The 14,609-nt window shown below is 45.6% G+C and overlaps 1 protein-coding gene across 1 annotated transcript in view; it reads left to right on the plus strand.

Annotated features, from left to right (window-relative positions):
- LOC132836196 (membrane-anchored junction protein) overlaps positions 1-14,609 on the plus strand; it is a 77,480-nt gene that overhangs the window by 10,692 nt on the left and 52,179 nt on the right. The window contains exon 3 of the mRNA XM_060855524.1: positions 6,077-6,152. Within this exon, the coding sequence (XP_060711507.1) occupies positions 6,077-6,152 (76 nt within the window). The remainder of the gene's footprint in view (positions 1-6,076; positions 6,153-14,609) is intronic.

Below are 14,609 nucleotides of genomic sequence, written 5' to 3' on the forward strand. Positions count from 1 at the left end.
GTTGCGAGACTTCTCTCGACCCGGAGCACATGTCAAGATACTTCTATACATTTTGTGATAGAATAGATCAGTGATGAGGTTATTGCCTCTGTAACATAGTTTGTTTGTTGCAAACAATGCAGAAGCGTTGATAGTTTCATGTTAGTTCCAGCACAGCCTTTGTTAATTTCAGCACGGTTGTTGTCAGTTTCAGTGCAGACGTTGTAAGTTTCAATGTATGTGCGGACGTCCGTTGCTCTAGAAATGCAAGCCAATCACACTTCCTGAGAAGGACGAGTACTGCAGCCCTGGTTATTAGCACTTTGTATTGAGTCTGTATCAGACTGTTAGCATTTCTATCAAAGGTGTTGGCTGGACCCAGACACTTCGACAGGCAGTATACGCTACTCATGTGTAATCTCTCCCCTAACTGCCTTAAACTAATCAACTAGGTTGTGAGTGATTGTGCTGGCATTCTGGTAGCCCCAGACAGTGTGTGTGTTTGTTCTGCTGTCTCTCTCCATATTGTGGTCCGGTGGCCATCTTGTGTGTCAAGTGGCCAACTTATGTCTCAGCGGCCATCTTGTATGTCCATGTGCATAGTGTCACCCTGCCCCGTGCCATCTCCCACTTCACTATGAATAGCTGCTTTATATTGTCCTGCATTGTGTTCAGACTTCCGTACAAATGGACTCAAGACTGGAACCCGTTTGCAACCATTCCAGAGGGACTGCTTGGACCTTTGATTTCCCACATCAATCCAAACCTGATCCTTCACTCCTATTGTTTAATCTAAAGCCCTCTCTACTTCCCTAATATATTGCTTGCTGGATCATTGGTTCCAGCACAATTCAGGCACAGACCATCCCAATGGTGTAGCGCCAACTCTCTCCACTATAGATGCCAGTTTTCCATAAACCAGAACCCACTTCTTCCACAGCAGTCTTTGATGCATTTCTTGCAATACCTTATGCTCCCTCTGTAATTAGTACATTCTTCAAGTAATAATAGTACAAAGATTATTGCTTAGGAGTTTTTGTGACTTAGTTTAATGCCTAGCTCCTCATTGTATTTAAGCTGGATCTCTTTTAAAGTCCAGCCAATGTTGATGGTACTTACATGAATATGGCAACTGCATCCTCTCCCTCTCACTCCAAGTTCCCATCCAGCCCCTGTGCAGATGTCCTAAACCCCTAGCACTATGTAGCCTTCTGGACTCACTCAACTGAATGCACTAGATCAGTGTTTGTCCCACTCACTATGCGATCTCCTACTGCCACTACATTCCTTATTGTTCCTCCCAGTTAAAACCCTGAACCAAAGCGCCCTCTTATTCTTAAAACTGGAATATGCTACAATGTTCCATGAATATCATTCACAAAGAAATAGGGAAGTGTTTCAGCTTTTTCCATTAAAAAATGAACACTGCCAAGCACTGAATAGATTTGTTCTCTAATGTCTGTGCCATTAAGTTCACAGCTGGTAAACTCAGGTTACACTGCTGGCTGTGCACTGTATTTATTGAGCTCTGATGAAACAGATCCACTCAATGCATGCTTGACTTCATCAGTTTCTGCATCTGATTTCAACGTTCTGTGCAAGTATTGTTCCTCCCACACATTAAAACCATCTTTCGTCTGGGTGTTCAGCATCTGATTTTAATATTTTTTTGTGAGTATCCTTTCTCCTCTGATATTAAACCCACTTGTTTTACCATGTCTATGGGATTTGATTCCATTTAGTTTCCCTTGCTTAAGACCAAGGAATCTTCTGAAAGAACTCTTTACTCACAGCTTAATCCCTGTGCATTGGCTGAAAATTTCCCCTCCCTGCTAAGGTGACATGATAGGGTGAAAATGTTTTTTATAAGTTAGGTTCTCAACATTGAGAAAAGTTTTCCCAATTTTCCCCTCTTTGCCCTTAGCAATAACCAACTTATTTCCAAGTTATTTGCAACTCATTGAAGTTTCAACTTGCCCTATTTACTTTCCACCTGCAGTTCCTCTCTCCTTAATCGAGAAACTATACAATGCAAACTCCCAACATGTAAATCAGACAGGTACCCGGAAGCTGCAGTTTGCCAAGTGTCTGTCCCGGCCATTGTATTGCCACTCCCTAAGTGCAACATCCCAACATAGTCCATGACCAATGTCATCCATCGCCTTCCATCCACATCAGCAAACTGTCAGCCTCTCAAAAATCATCGAGCATGCTCACAGATCAATTCAGACACCCCTTCAGGCCTTCAACAATTTACACTGGAGCTAATGGACTTGCTTTGTGCTCAGGGGTTGCTGGGTTGCTTTGTGCTGGGTTGCTTCGTGCTCAGGGGCACCTCCGTCGCAGAGCTCTAAGCACTGACTCCCTTTAGTGTTTATTTAGAGGCTGCCGGCCTCTGTTTGCTTGTCACTAATTTCTTAGAACTCACTGACCTTACAGGCTGTCAGCCTCTGCTTGCTTCTGAGTGTCAGGGGACAGCTTGTGGTGGACCTACTGAGAGTTGTAGTCCATACGCCTTAGGGGTAGAGTTAGAGGGAATGCTCTGTCTGTAAGCGTAATGCAGCAGAGAGAAGATGGTGGTACTCACCCATAGAGAGTGCAGAAGATCATGGACCTACTTGTGGCATTACTGGGCATCCCGTCTGGCAATGGAGAGTTAGCTTGCCTTTCCTGTGAAAGATAAACATGGTCAAGAACTGTAGTTTGGGAAGTGGTTCCTGGCTTACAATGTTATGGACCAGGTCAGACCCCCTCAAAATATTTCAAGAAGTTAGCCTAGACCCTAACTGTTTCTTATTATAAAGGCTGATGTGAAGGAATATTCTAGGTTTGATGCAGCTGGCCAAACCACTCTGCTTTAAGCAAAACAGACTTTCTTTAAAGACTGCAGTTGAAACATGAACAAAAGAAAACGGAATTTAGAATAACTTAACTATTTGAAAACTCAACCGACACGATGTTGCAACTTACTAAGCAGCTGTTCCAACTCCCATAACATCCCATAAATGCACCCCTTGGCAGAAGATAAATTCAGACACAGGTTCTTACAGGCCAGAGATTTCAGAGAGAAAAGTCAGCCAGGGATCATCTGCTGAAGCATGGAGCTTTTCCTCGGCAGCAGCTTCTGCAGTACAACTAAACCAAACTAGGAAAAACCTGAACCAGGAGAACCGTTCACTCCCCTGACATTGTTAAAGTAGGCTCGCTTCCGAGACATTTCGGCACCTCTGCCTTTACGACCTCTCTTGATAAAAAGCCCAAGCCTAAAGTGACTTTGTTAAAGTGACAGTGTCGTCATGACAGCCTCTGGACTGCTGTGTTGCTGGATTTTAAAAATGCAGCCAGAGGAACCACAAGGTCTTGCCAGTGACGAGCACTTCCCCCTGTCTGCCAAGGCTATTCCCTGAGAAAACAGAGCCCCATAGCTCAGTTACATAATTAAAGAGGGAAAGCGTGGAAGCTTGCCTGAGGAAATCTGCCCTATGTCATAGAGTACTGGACAGAATGAAACCTCAGCAACACATTTTAGAGGTAAATAGTTTTCTTCGGACCCTGGTGGAGTTATTACTCCATAATAGTTCTCTCCAGACAGGCATTTGAGATGGACATCATCATTCTGCCATCAAGATCATTGCACATAATGTTACTGCTGACGCCATGATTTGACATCTCTTCATAAGTCTTTCGCCCCCTTGTCAGCACAACATGCATACCTCTACAGGAAGGAGAAAGTGAGGCCTACAGGTACTGGAGATCAGAGTCGAGAGTGTGGTGCTGGAAAAGCTCAGCGGGTCAGGCAGTAACCGAGGAGCAGGAGAATCGACATTTCGGCCATAAGCCCTTCATCAGGAATTAAACTTGTGCGTCAGGGCGGTTTCTCTATCTTTATGCCTATCTTTGGGTCAGACATTGAGCCCTGTCTCTGGGCCAGACACACAAACACTGAGCCCTGTCTCTCAGCTTATTCCTGATGAAGGGCTTATGCCTGAAACATCGATTTTCTTGCTCCTCGGATGCTGCCTGACCTGCTGTGTTTTTCCAGCAACACACTCTGGACTCTACCTCAACAAAAAGTCTCCATTGTTTCAGACATACAAACACAGAGCCCTCTCCCTGTGGACCAGAGAAATGCACACACACAAAAAGCGCCCTCTCTCTGAGATAGAATACACAGACACAGAGCCCTGTCTCTGGGCCAGACAGACAAAAACAAAGCCCTCTCTCTGGGCCACACACACAGACACAGAGCACTCTGACTCTGGACCAGACACACAAACACAGAGTCCTCTTTCTCTGGATGAGAAACACAGACACACAGCCCATTGTCTCTGGATCTGACACACACACACACACACACACACACACACACCACTCTCTTTCTGAACTAGACACAGAGCCCTCTTGACCAGGGAACACAGATACACAGTTTAGATCAGAGTGGTGCTGGAAAAGCACAGCAGGTCAGGCAGCATCCGAGCAGCAGGAAAATCGACATTTCAGGCATAAGCTGATGTGCATAGTGGTTAGCACTGCTATCTCATGGTGCCTGGGACCCAAGTTCGATTCCAGCCTCAGGCGACTGTCTGTGTGGGTTTGCTCTAGGTTTATCCCACAATCCAAAGATATACGGGTTAGGTGAATTAGATTCCCTACAGTGTGGAAACAGGCCCTTTGGCACTACCAGTCTACACTGACCCTCCAAAGAGTAACCCACCCAGACCCATTTCCCTCTGACTATTGCACCTAACATTTTGGGCAATTTAGCATGGCCACCAATTCACCTAACCTGCACATCTCTGGAATTATGGGAGGAAACCCACGCAGACACGGGGAGAATGTGCAAACTCCACACGGACAGTTGCCCAAGGCTGGAATCAAACCTGGGACCTTGGTGCTGTGAGGCAGCAGTGCTAACCACTGAGCCACCGTGCCGCCCTGCTAAATCACCCATAGTGTACAGGGATATGTAGGTCAGGGGAAGTGTGGGGGAGTAGGTCTGAGTGGATTACTGTTTGGAGGGCCGGTGTAGACCTGTTGGGCCTAGTGGCTTGTTTCCACACTGTAGAGATTCTATAATTCAAATACACAGACGCAGATTCCCTATCTGTGCTCTGGGTCAGATGCATAGACACAGAGCCCTCTCTCTGGGCCATGGTATGCAGACACTTGACAATCTCTCTCGCCCAAATTCGTTATTGCTGCAACTTGGCACAGACTCATGAGTATGAAAGGGAGTCTGCTCAGCCAACTTGAATCTCCAGTCGGAAATTATCTCTTGGTGACGGGCTCCCAGCTTGCATCTTTAGGATACTCCAGTGATGTCTGGGCCTGACTCCTAACTTACCTTCCTACTTTTGCATCGGTGTACCTTTATAGTTTCTTCACACTAATGGGAAACAGTGGCCAGGCTAATGAATCAAATTATGGTTAACAGGGAGTTGTTTCGGTGAACTGTGATAAGATAATTTTTTTTTGTAAAAGTGAATTTTATTTCAACACAGCTTCATCTGCTGTGACACTGAAATTTGATATTTCTGTCACATTTCTCACCTTTTGAAGACTATAGCTCCTGTCAGTGCTGAAATCAGGTACTGCAGCAGTTACTGTACTCAGCGATCCAGTGATAAACTCTGATACCAACCCTGGATGTAACAAGTCTCTTAAGACTTAGTTCCTGCCCACCTCCAAGATAACATACACTGTGCTTTTAATAGTTTTAAACGATATGGGATGTGTGCTCTCCTGAAAGTCAGGCCCTTGATTCATTATCCTGCGCTATTTCCTTGTCAGTGCTGGTTTTTCATTGCCTTCAATTCTCGAGGGCAGGGGAAGAAGTCTACGCAGCCAGAATGGGTATTGAACCTGTGATGTTGGCATCAATTCCGAAGCATAGTCCAAAGCCAAAAAGCCAACTTAATGAACCAACCTCAACGTCATTCATATAATTCATAATCATACTCAAATAATAAAACCACTCGTCCTGATGAAGAAAAAGATACAGTACCAGTAAGGATAATTATAATGCAATCAGTGTGGATGCTGTGAATTGAGAATCTGCCACCTTGTGCTATAATACGTTGATATTGGTTTGTTGCAGGATGCTATCCGTGCAGTACTTGGAAATCTGGACAGGTTAAAACCATTTACCACAGAGCACTTCACCATCTTCCCATGTATCCTTTGCAGCTTGATCAAAAGGGCCGTATCGAACTTAAGAGGGCGCTTCCACCCACTTACGAGTTAGAGAAAGAACATTACTAAGGTTATGAACAGCGTGATGCTCCACAACCTGGTTACCAGTAGCCACCACATTGGTAAATTATGTTAAACACTAGTAAAATTGTTTGGCTGTAACATACAATTGAGTGCTGCTGGTGCATGTCTTTATACAGCGAGGATTCAAAGGGAAACCTAGGACCTAGCATTGCTGAGGCAGAAGCAGGAAAATACGTTTCTGATGAAAGGAAGATAACTAGTGATATGCTCTTGGACAGAATGAGAGGAGGGGATCTATTTAAACCTTTCAAGGGTTTTGAGACCGATTAACTTCACTGGTTGAATGTCAAGAATAATATGTACATTTAGCATTAGCACTTAAAACAGAGAGAGGCAGGTCAGAAAGGAAATTTTCATCAAAATGTTATTAGAACGAGGGGTGCTCTGGTTATTGAAGCTTAACCAATCATGTATTCAAGAGGGAATTAGATAAAGACTGGAGGAAAATAGTCCGAGTTGTATGGTTAAAGCAGAGGAATAGAATTGGAGCAGCAGTAACTGGGAATTCGCTGCCTACAAGGATAGTACAAACAGAAACAAACTGTGATTTCAATTGGTTGAGCGTTTGAAGGAAGTAAGTGTACAGGGTATACAATGTGTGTGATTAACTGGATTACTCTACAGAGAGCTAGCATGGACACAATGGGTCAAATAGCCTCTTTGTGTGCTGTAATTGGTCATTGAGTGAGGGACGAGCACTCCTGTATGAGTCTGATGGAGCCAATGGTGTTTGTGTGGTAGACTACTGGACTAATGACCTGGAGGCCTCAATTAATGATTCAGATTTGAGTTCAAATCCCACATTTGAACTCAGTTCATTAATATCCTTAGAATTAAAGAGTTAGTTTCAGTAATGGTGACATTGAAACCATTGGATTGTCATAAAAAAACCCATCCAATTCACCACTGTCCTTCAGGGAGGGAAATCTGCCATCCTTCCCCATTCCAGACTGTATGTAACTCTTGACTGCCATCTGAAATGATCTGATAAACCAGTCAGTTATTTTCAAACGGGCAGCTCAACAGCAATTTCCTGAGGACAATGATTCCTGTCCTTGCAAATGATGCCCATGCTCTGTGAATCATTAAAAGAAGAGACACTGACAATGCGGGGTATTCAATGATTCTACGGAATCAGAAGTACAGAGGTGAGCCCATCTCCAGCTAGGAAAACTGAGGAAACGATCCATCTCAGCCTTCCCTGGAAGTCCCCAACATTACAGATACCAGTTTTCACCCCAATTCACTCCACATGATATCAAGAAACATCTAATGCCAAAAAAGCTATGAACCCAGAAGTGTATTGCCAGCAATTGTCTTTCAGAAGTTGACAGCTCCTTAGGCAAGTTGTTCTAGTACAACAACACAGGTATTTACCCACTAATGTGGAAAATTCCCCTGATATGAAAAGCAGGACAAACTCAGCGAGTTACTGCCCATCAGCAAACTCATAGTAATCAGTAAATTGATGGAGGGGTCATAAACAGAGTTATCAAGCATCAGTTGCCGAATAATAACCTGTTCCATGGCATCCAGTTTGGGTTCCGCAGAGCCACTCAGCCCCCGACCTTATTATAAACTTGGTTCAAACATGAACGAAATAGTTAAACTGTAGAGGTGAGTTAAGAGTGACTGCCCTTGACATCAAGGCTGCATTTGACTGAGTCTGGCATCAAGGAGGCCTAGAAACACTGCAGTCAATGGGAATTTTAAAAAATTCACTCACGGGATGTGCAACACCTCCAGCTAGGCCAGCATTTATTGCCCATCCCTAATTGCCCAGAGGGCAGTTAAGAGTCAACCACATTGCTGAGGGTCTAGAGTCACGTGTAGGCCAGGCCAGGTAAGGGTGGCAGTTTCATTCCCTAAAGGACATTATTAAACCAGGTAGGTTTTTCCCAACGGTTGGCAGTCATTACTAGACTACTAATTCCAGAGTATTTTTTTTGCTGAGTTCAAATTCCATCTGACATGATGAGATTTCAACTCAGGTTCCCAGAATATTAACTGAGTCTTTGGATTAGTAGTCTACCATTAGACCATTATCTCTCCATTCTTTAGAGTCATTCATAGCACAAAAGAAGGTAGTTGTGGTTGTTGGAGGTCATTTATTTCAGTGTCAGGATATCTCAACAGGAGTTCTTCAGAGTAATACTCCTTCCATCTCAATGCACTTTGTCAGGTCTTTTTGGCCAGCCATGCCTTCTTTTCCCATGTCGGGTGTCCATTCGGACTGCCCCTCCAACAGGGCGGATGGCCCTTGAGGTGGAATGCGTACCCGCTAGTTAGTGTCTGTTGTCACTCTGTGCCAGTGCCTTGTGTAACACTTCAACATTGGTGACGTTGTCTCTTCAAGTAATGCCCAGGACTTTACATAGGCAACACGAGTGGAAGGTAGGCGGTTTATACGGTACCTTTGCTACTCTCTTCCATGTCTTGTTGGCATTAGATGGGCAGTTTCAATGAATCTTTCAACGAGGGCACCATGGCCCAGTGGTTAGCACTGCAGCCTTACAGTACCAGGGACCCAGCTTTGGGTGACTGTTTGTACATTCTCCCTGTGTCTGTGTGGGTTTCCTCCCACAGTCCAAAAATGTGCAGGTTAGGTGAATTGGCCATGCTAAATTGCCCGTAGTGTTCAGGGGTGTGTAGGTAAGGTGCAGTAGCCAGGGGTAAATGTAGAATAATAGGGTAGGGGGATGGGTGTGGGTGGGACACCCTTTGGAGTGTCAGTATGGATTTGTTGGCCAAAGGGCCTGTTTCCACACCAAAAAAAAAGGGGTGGCTCAGTGGTTAGCACTGCTGCCTCACAACACCAGGGAACCAGGTTCGATTCCAGCCTTGGGTGATTGTCTGTGTGCAGTTTGCACATTCTCTCCGTGTCTGCGTGGGTTTCCAAAGATGTGCAGGTTAGGTGAATTTGCCATTCTAAATTGCTTGTAGCGTTAGGTGCTTTAGACAGCGGGAAATGGGTCTGGGTGTGTTTCTAGTCAGTGTGGACTTGTTGGGCCGAAGGGCCTGTTTCCACACTGTAGGGAATCTAATCTTCTAGCCCTGACGAGATGGGCCACGATGACAAAGTAGGTGAAGTCACATGACCAGTGAAAGGTTTCTTGCTGTCAATAGTAAAAAGTCCCATTTTTCAACCAAGTTTTGAACAGACAAACTTCTTGCTTGTGAAAGGCTAGAGGCTTATTTATATGTATTAGCATGTATTGACAGTTTGTATTATCCAAGCTTGCCTCATTAATAAGCACTTGAGCTGAGTCCTTGATTGGAGGCTATCACGGAGAAGCGAGTCCCTGGGATGGAGGTAAGACATGGATTGGAGGCTGTCACGGAGAAGTGAGTCCCTGGGCTGGAGGTAAGACATGGATTGGAGGCTGTCACGGAGAAGTGAGTCCCTGGGCTGGAGGTAAGACATGGATTGGAGGCTGTCACGGAGAAGTGAGTCCCTGGGCTGGAGGTAAGACATGGATTGGAGGCTGTTGTGGAGAAGTGAGTCCCTGGGATGGAGGTAAGACATGGATTGGAGGCTGTCACGGAGAAGTGAGTCCCTGGGCTGGAGGTAAGACATGGATTGGAGGCTGTCACGGAGAAGCGAGTCCCTGGGATGGAGGTAAGACATGGATTGGAGGCTGTTGTGGAGAAATGAGTCCCTGGGCTGGAGGTAAGACATGGATTGGAGGCTGTTGTGGAGAAATGAGTCCCTGGGCTGGAGGTAAGACATGGATTGGAGGCTGTTGTGGAGAAGTGAGTCCCTGGGCTGGAGGTAAGACATGGATTGGAGGCTGTCACGGAGAAATGAGTCCCTGGGCTGGAGGTAAGACATGGATTGGAGGCTGTTGTGGAGAAGCGAGTCCCTGGGCTGGAGGTAAGACATGGATTGGAGGCTGTTGTGGAGAAGTGAGTCCCTGGGCTGGAGGTAAGACATGGATTGGAGGCTGTCACGGAGAAGTGAGTCCCTGGGCTGGAGGTAAGACATGGATTGGAGGCTGTTGCGGAGAAGCGAGTCCCTGGGCTGGAGGTAAGACATGGATTGGAGGCTGTTGTGGAGAAGTGAGTCCCTGGGCTGGAGGTAAGACATGGATTGGAGGCTGTTGTGGAGAAGTGAGTCCCTGGGCTGGAGGTAAGACATGGATTGGAGGCTGTTGCGGAGAAGTGAGTCCCTGGGCTGGAGGTAAGACATGGATTGGAGGCTGTTGTGGAGAAGTGAGTCCCTGGGCTGGAGGTAAGACATGGATTGGAGGCTGTTGCGGAGAAGCGAGTCCCTGGGCTGGAGGTAAGACATGGATTGGAGGCTGTCACGGAGAAGTGAGTCCCTGGGCTGGAGGTAAGACATGGATTGGAGGCTGTTGCGGAGAAGCGAGTCCCTGGGCTGGAGGTAAGACATGGATTGGAGGCTGTTGTGGAGAAGCGAGTCCCTGGGCTGGAGGTAAGACATGGATTGGAGGCTGTTGCGGGAAGGCGAGTCACCAGCGTGAACTGGAGGCAAATGCCCGGACTGGAGGCAAAGCTTCACGTTTCAGAGTTTGGCATGGTCTGGAGACTTGGCCCGATCTGGTCTGGAGACTAGATGGGCTGGGGTGGAAGGACTGTGAATTATATACTTTTATTTTTTACTTTTCCTTTTTATACTTACGATAGAATTTGTACTTATTATGTTTCCTTTTTTGTATCAAGTATTTAAGTATCTGTCCTTTCCTGAAGAAGGGCTCATGCCCGAAACGTCAATTCTCCTGCTCCTTGGATGCTGCCTAACCTGCTGCGCTTTTCCAGCAACACATTTTCAGCTGTGAACTCCAGCATCTGCAGTCCTCACTTTCTCCTATTTAAGTTTCTGTACCTAGATATCTTGCACCTAAGATGGTGCCATAAGTAGCGACTTGTAAACTTTTCGCTGTACCCATTCAAGTACATGTGACAATAAAGCTAATTCAATTCTCCAACCCGCTAGATAGGAACTAGACTTCTCAGCACGAAAGGATAGGTCGGCTTCAGATTGAGGGCCGAAGGGCCTGTACTGCGATGGAATGTTCTATGTTGTATGAAGGTCAGAACGGTATCCTGGTTACTACAGCTCACTGCTTACTCCTCCAAGCCTCCACCTTGAATACCAAGCATCAACATCTCAGCCTTTGAAAGTCAATGGTGGGGGGAATGGTGGCGATATTATCAGGAAATACTGCCGTACTAGGGATGTTGGGGGAAATTGGTGCTTTGGATTGGAAGTGGCCGCCTAGGATGCAGAGGAGACAAGAATGAGGAAGGGGGAAAATTGGACATTTAAGAGGTTTAACAGTAACACATGGGAGGACATGCCATATTGTGGGAGCAGAGGTTAAGTGATCACCACAGCAGTGGCATAAATGTGGGAGCTGTGCTGCAGGATATTGAGTAAATCTATGCTACAGGGCAGAGATTCAGTGGGTCACAGTGAAATGTAATTCCAGGCATTAACATCTCAGGGTACATTCCACGGACAGCTATCACACACATTACCCATCCATGGACCTTGGAATCAGATACATATCAGCCTCACCACATCGTTGTAACCTCCAGTCCACTTATGATACAGTTATGCATTTTAAGTGGTCCACTTTGGATCACACATATGTTTTTCATTGCAATGCTGCTGCCAGGGCACTTTGCATGCAGAGATAGACCCCAATTGAACCAGGCTGCATCTCAAGGCTGCTCACTCACTCACTTTGTGCTTGCTTAAATACTCACAGCATCCTGCTTTTGTGCCAACTTGAATACTCACTATGTCCCTGCCTTTGGTGCTAGCTCCCTCACCAGAGCTTAAAGGCTCAAAGAATTTTGATCCTACCTTGCTATTTAGCTCAGACATAAAGATTGATGTAGTTTTCAGCATTGGTCAGATCAGACATGTTGCATGGCACCATGTTTTGCCAGTCTCAGATATACAGCATGTGCCAGCAGGCTAGGTAGCAAACGTGATTCATGTGCATAGTGCATAGCCCTGTCTCAAAGTTTAAGCAGAGTGGACCCAAGTCAAGTCAAGTCAAGGAGGCCTGCTGTCATTCAGATGTTCTGGCACAGAAAATCTTGCGCGTAGTCTAATCTCAGTCCAGGGGATGAAGAAAGTCAGTCTACCGCTGGACTGGACACAGTTAAGGGTTGTGTAGCACTTTAGTCTGTTGCTGTTTGAAGAGGCAAACACAGCTTCTATTCCTTTATTGTTCACTTCTGCTGTTGTTGAGTGAAAATGAATGTTTTGAACCGTTCGAAGGCTTCCCTGTATGTAATGGCCCCACATTAAGTAGTGGGAAGATTTTGAGTTACATTGGGCATTGGCGAAAGAGCAGCTGTCATTTAGGTAGGGTGTTGAGATGGGATAGGGCTACCTATGGATAACTGTGGCTTGCATCCTCAATAGCAATTGATGTGAAACTGTGGACTTGTGTGTGCAATGAAATGTCAGCTGAGCCTCTTATGTGTCCAGGGGAGTGTTGATTTGTGGTCGCTTTCCTGTTACATCCATGGTGAATAACAACTCAGGACTGCCAATGCTTGACTGACATTGGTGATGCCTCTTCTGGAGTTCTGGTCAGCCTGTTATAGGAAGGATATTATCAAGGGTTCGGAAAATATTAACCAGGATATTGCCAGGAATGGAAGGGAGAGGCTAAATAGGCTTGGGCGTTTTTCACTAGAGTGTAGGATGTAGAGGGGTGGCTTTATAGAGATTTTTTTAAATCATGAGGGGTATGGATAAGGTGAACGGCAGGTGTCTTTTCCCAGTGGTGAGGGATTTCAAGACTAGGGCGGCATATTTTTAAAGTGAGAGCAGAAAGGACATGAAGGACTACATTTTTACAAGAGAGTGGTTCATGTGTGGAATGGACATCCAGAGGAAGTGGTGGATGTGGATACAATTCGAATGTCCAAAAAACATTTGAATAAGTGGATGAATACTAAATGTTTGGAGGGATGTAGACCAAGCCTAGGCAGGTGGGACTAGTTTAGTTTGGGATTATGGTCGGCATGGACTGATTGGATTGAAGAATCCGTTTCTGTGCTGTCTGACTCTATGACTTGATATACGGCTGGGCTTCAAACAAGGTGCAAGCATCAGGGCCCGGCCACGTCCTGACAAGTGGCAGAATAGGATGTGCAGGTCACCATTGGGAGCATGGTGCATAAGGCAATGAGATGGGTATGAAACATTTGCGCTAGAAACCTGCTGGCCTCACAAAGAGAAATATACCGTGAGACTCATCAAAGTGGCACATGGTGGATTTCTGATACAGTTCAGCCATCAAGAGTTGCAGTTACACGTCTGTTTCAATGTTGTTGGGTGTCCACAGTGCATGGAGTTCTTTCTTTTTTACAACTGACACCTGAATGATTCTTTAGTGAAAAAAAACTTAGCTTCTACCTTTGAATCTTCAGTTTGATATAGTTTTGTATTAATTAGATTAGATTCTCTACAGTATGGGAACAGGACTTCAGCCCAACAAGTCCACACCGAGCAGTAACCGACCCAGACCATTCCCCCACTCTATATTTACCCCAGACTAATGCACCTAACATTATGTGCAAGTTAGCATGGCTAGTTCACCCTAACCTACACATCTTTGGACTGTGGGAGGAAACCAGAGCACCCGGAGGAAACCCTCGCAGACATGGGGAGAACGTGCAAACTCCACACAAACCCGAGGGTGGAATCAAACCTGGGTCCCTGGTGCTGTGAGGTAGCAGTGCTAACCACTTAGCCACCATGCTGCCCCAAATCAGTGGGGAAAAAAGTGCTTACCCCAATTTATCACATCTACCCTCTTAGTGCTTCTCTGTATTTCCATTTGCCCTTTTAAATAACTATTCTTTTCTGCACTGATTATTCCCATTCTTCTAATGTCTGTGACTCTTATTGTCTCTGCCTTCCTACATCCTTTAGGTGCCCTTCCTCAACTAACTACTATGAGTTATCTGTCATTTATTTCAGTGCTGCCTGGGGTCTTCAATGCGTGCATATCATTTGCCGTGTTTCCCTACGATACATTAGTAACTGGACTTCGGAAGTGACTCATTCCTGGAGTAAAAGGAAGTCCTTTTAGAAATTTCTTCAGCCGGAGAGTGATGAATCTATCATTGCCACAGAAGGCTGTGGAGGCCAGGTCATTGAGTATACTTAAGTCTGAGATGGACAGGTTCTTGAGTGTCAAGGGGATCTCCTTGGGGGAGAAAGTGAGAGACTGCAGTTGAGAAACCTATCAGCCATGATTGAATGGTGGAGCTATCCCGATGGGCTGAATGGCCTAATTTCTGCTCCCACGTCATGTGGTCTTATGGTCCAATTTTTTTGGAATACCCTGAGGTCGTAAAAG

The sequence above is a fragment of the Hemiscyllium ocellatum genome, chromosome 46, assembly GCF_020745735.1.
Source record: "Hemiscyllium ocellatum isolate sHemOce1 chromosome 46, sHemOce1.pat.X.cur, whole genome shotgun sequence".
Taxonomy (NCBI): domain Eukaryota; kingdom Metazoa; phylum Chordata; class Chondrichthyes; order Orectolobiformes; family Hemiscylliidae; genus Hemiscyllium; species Hemiscyllium ocellatum.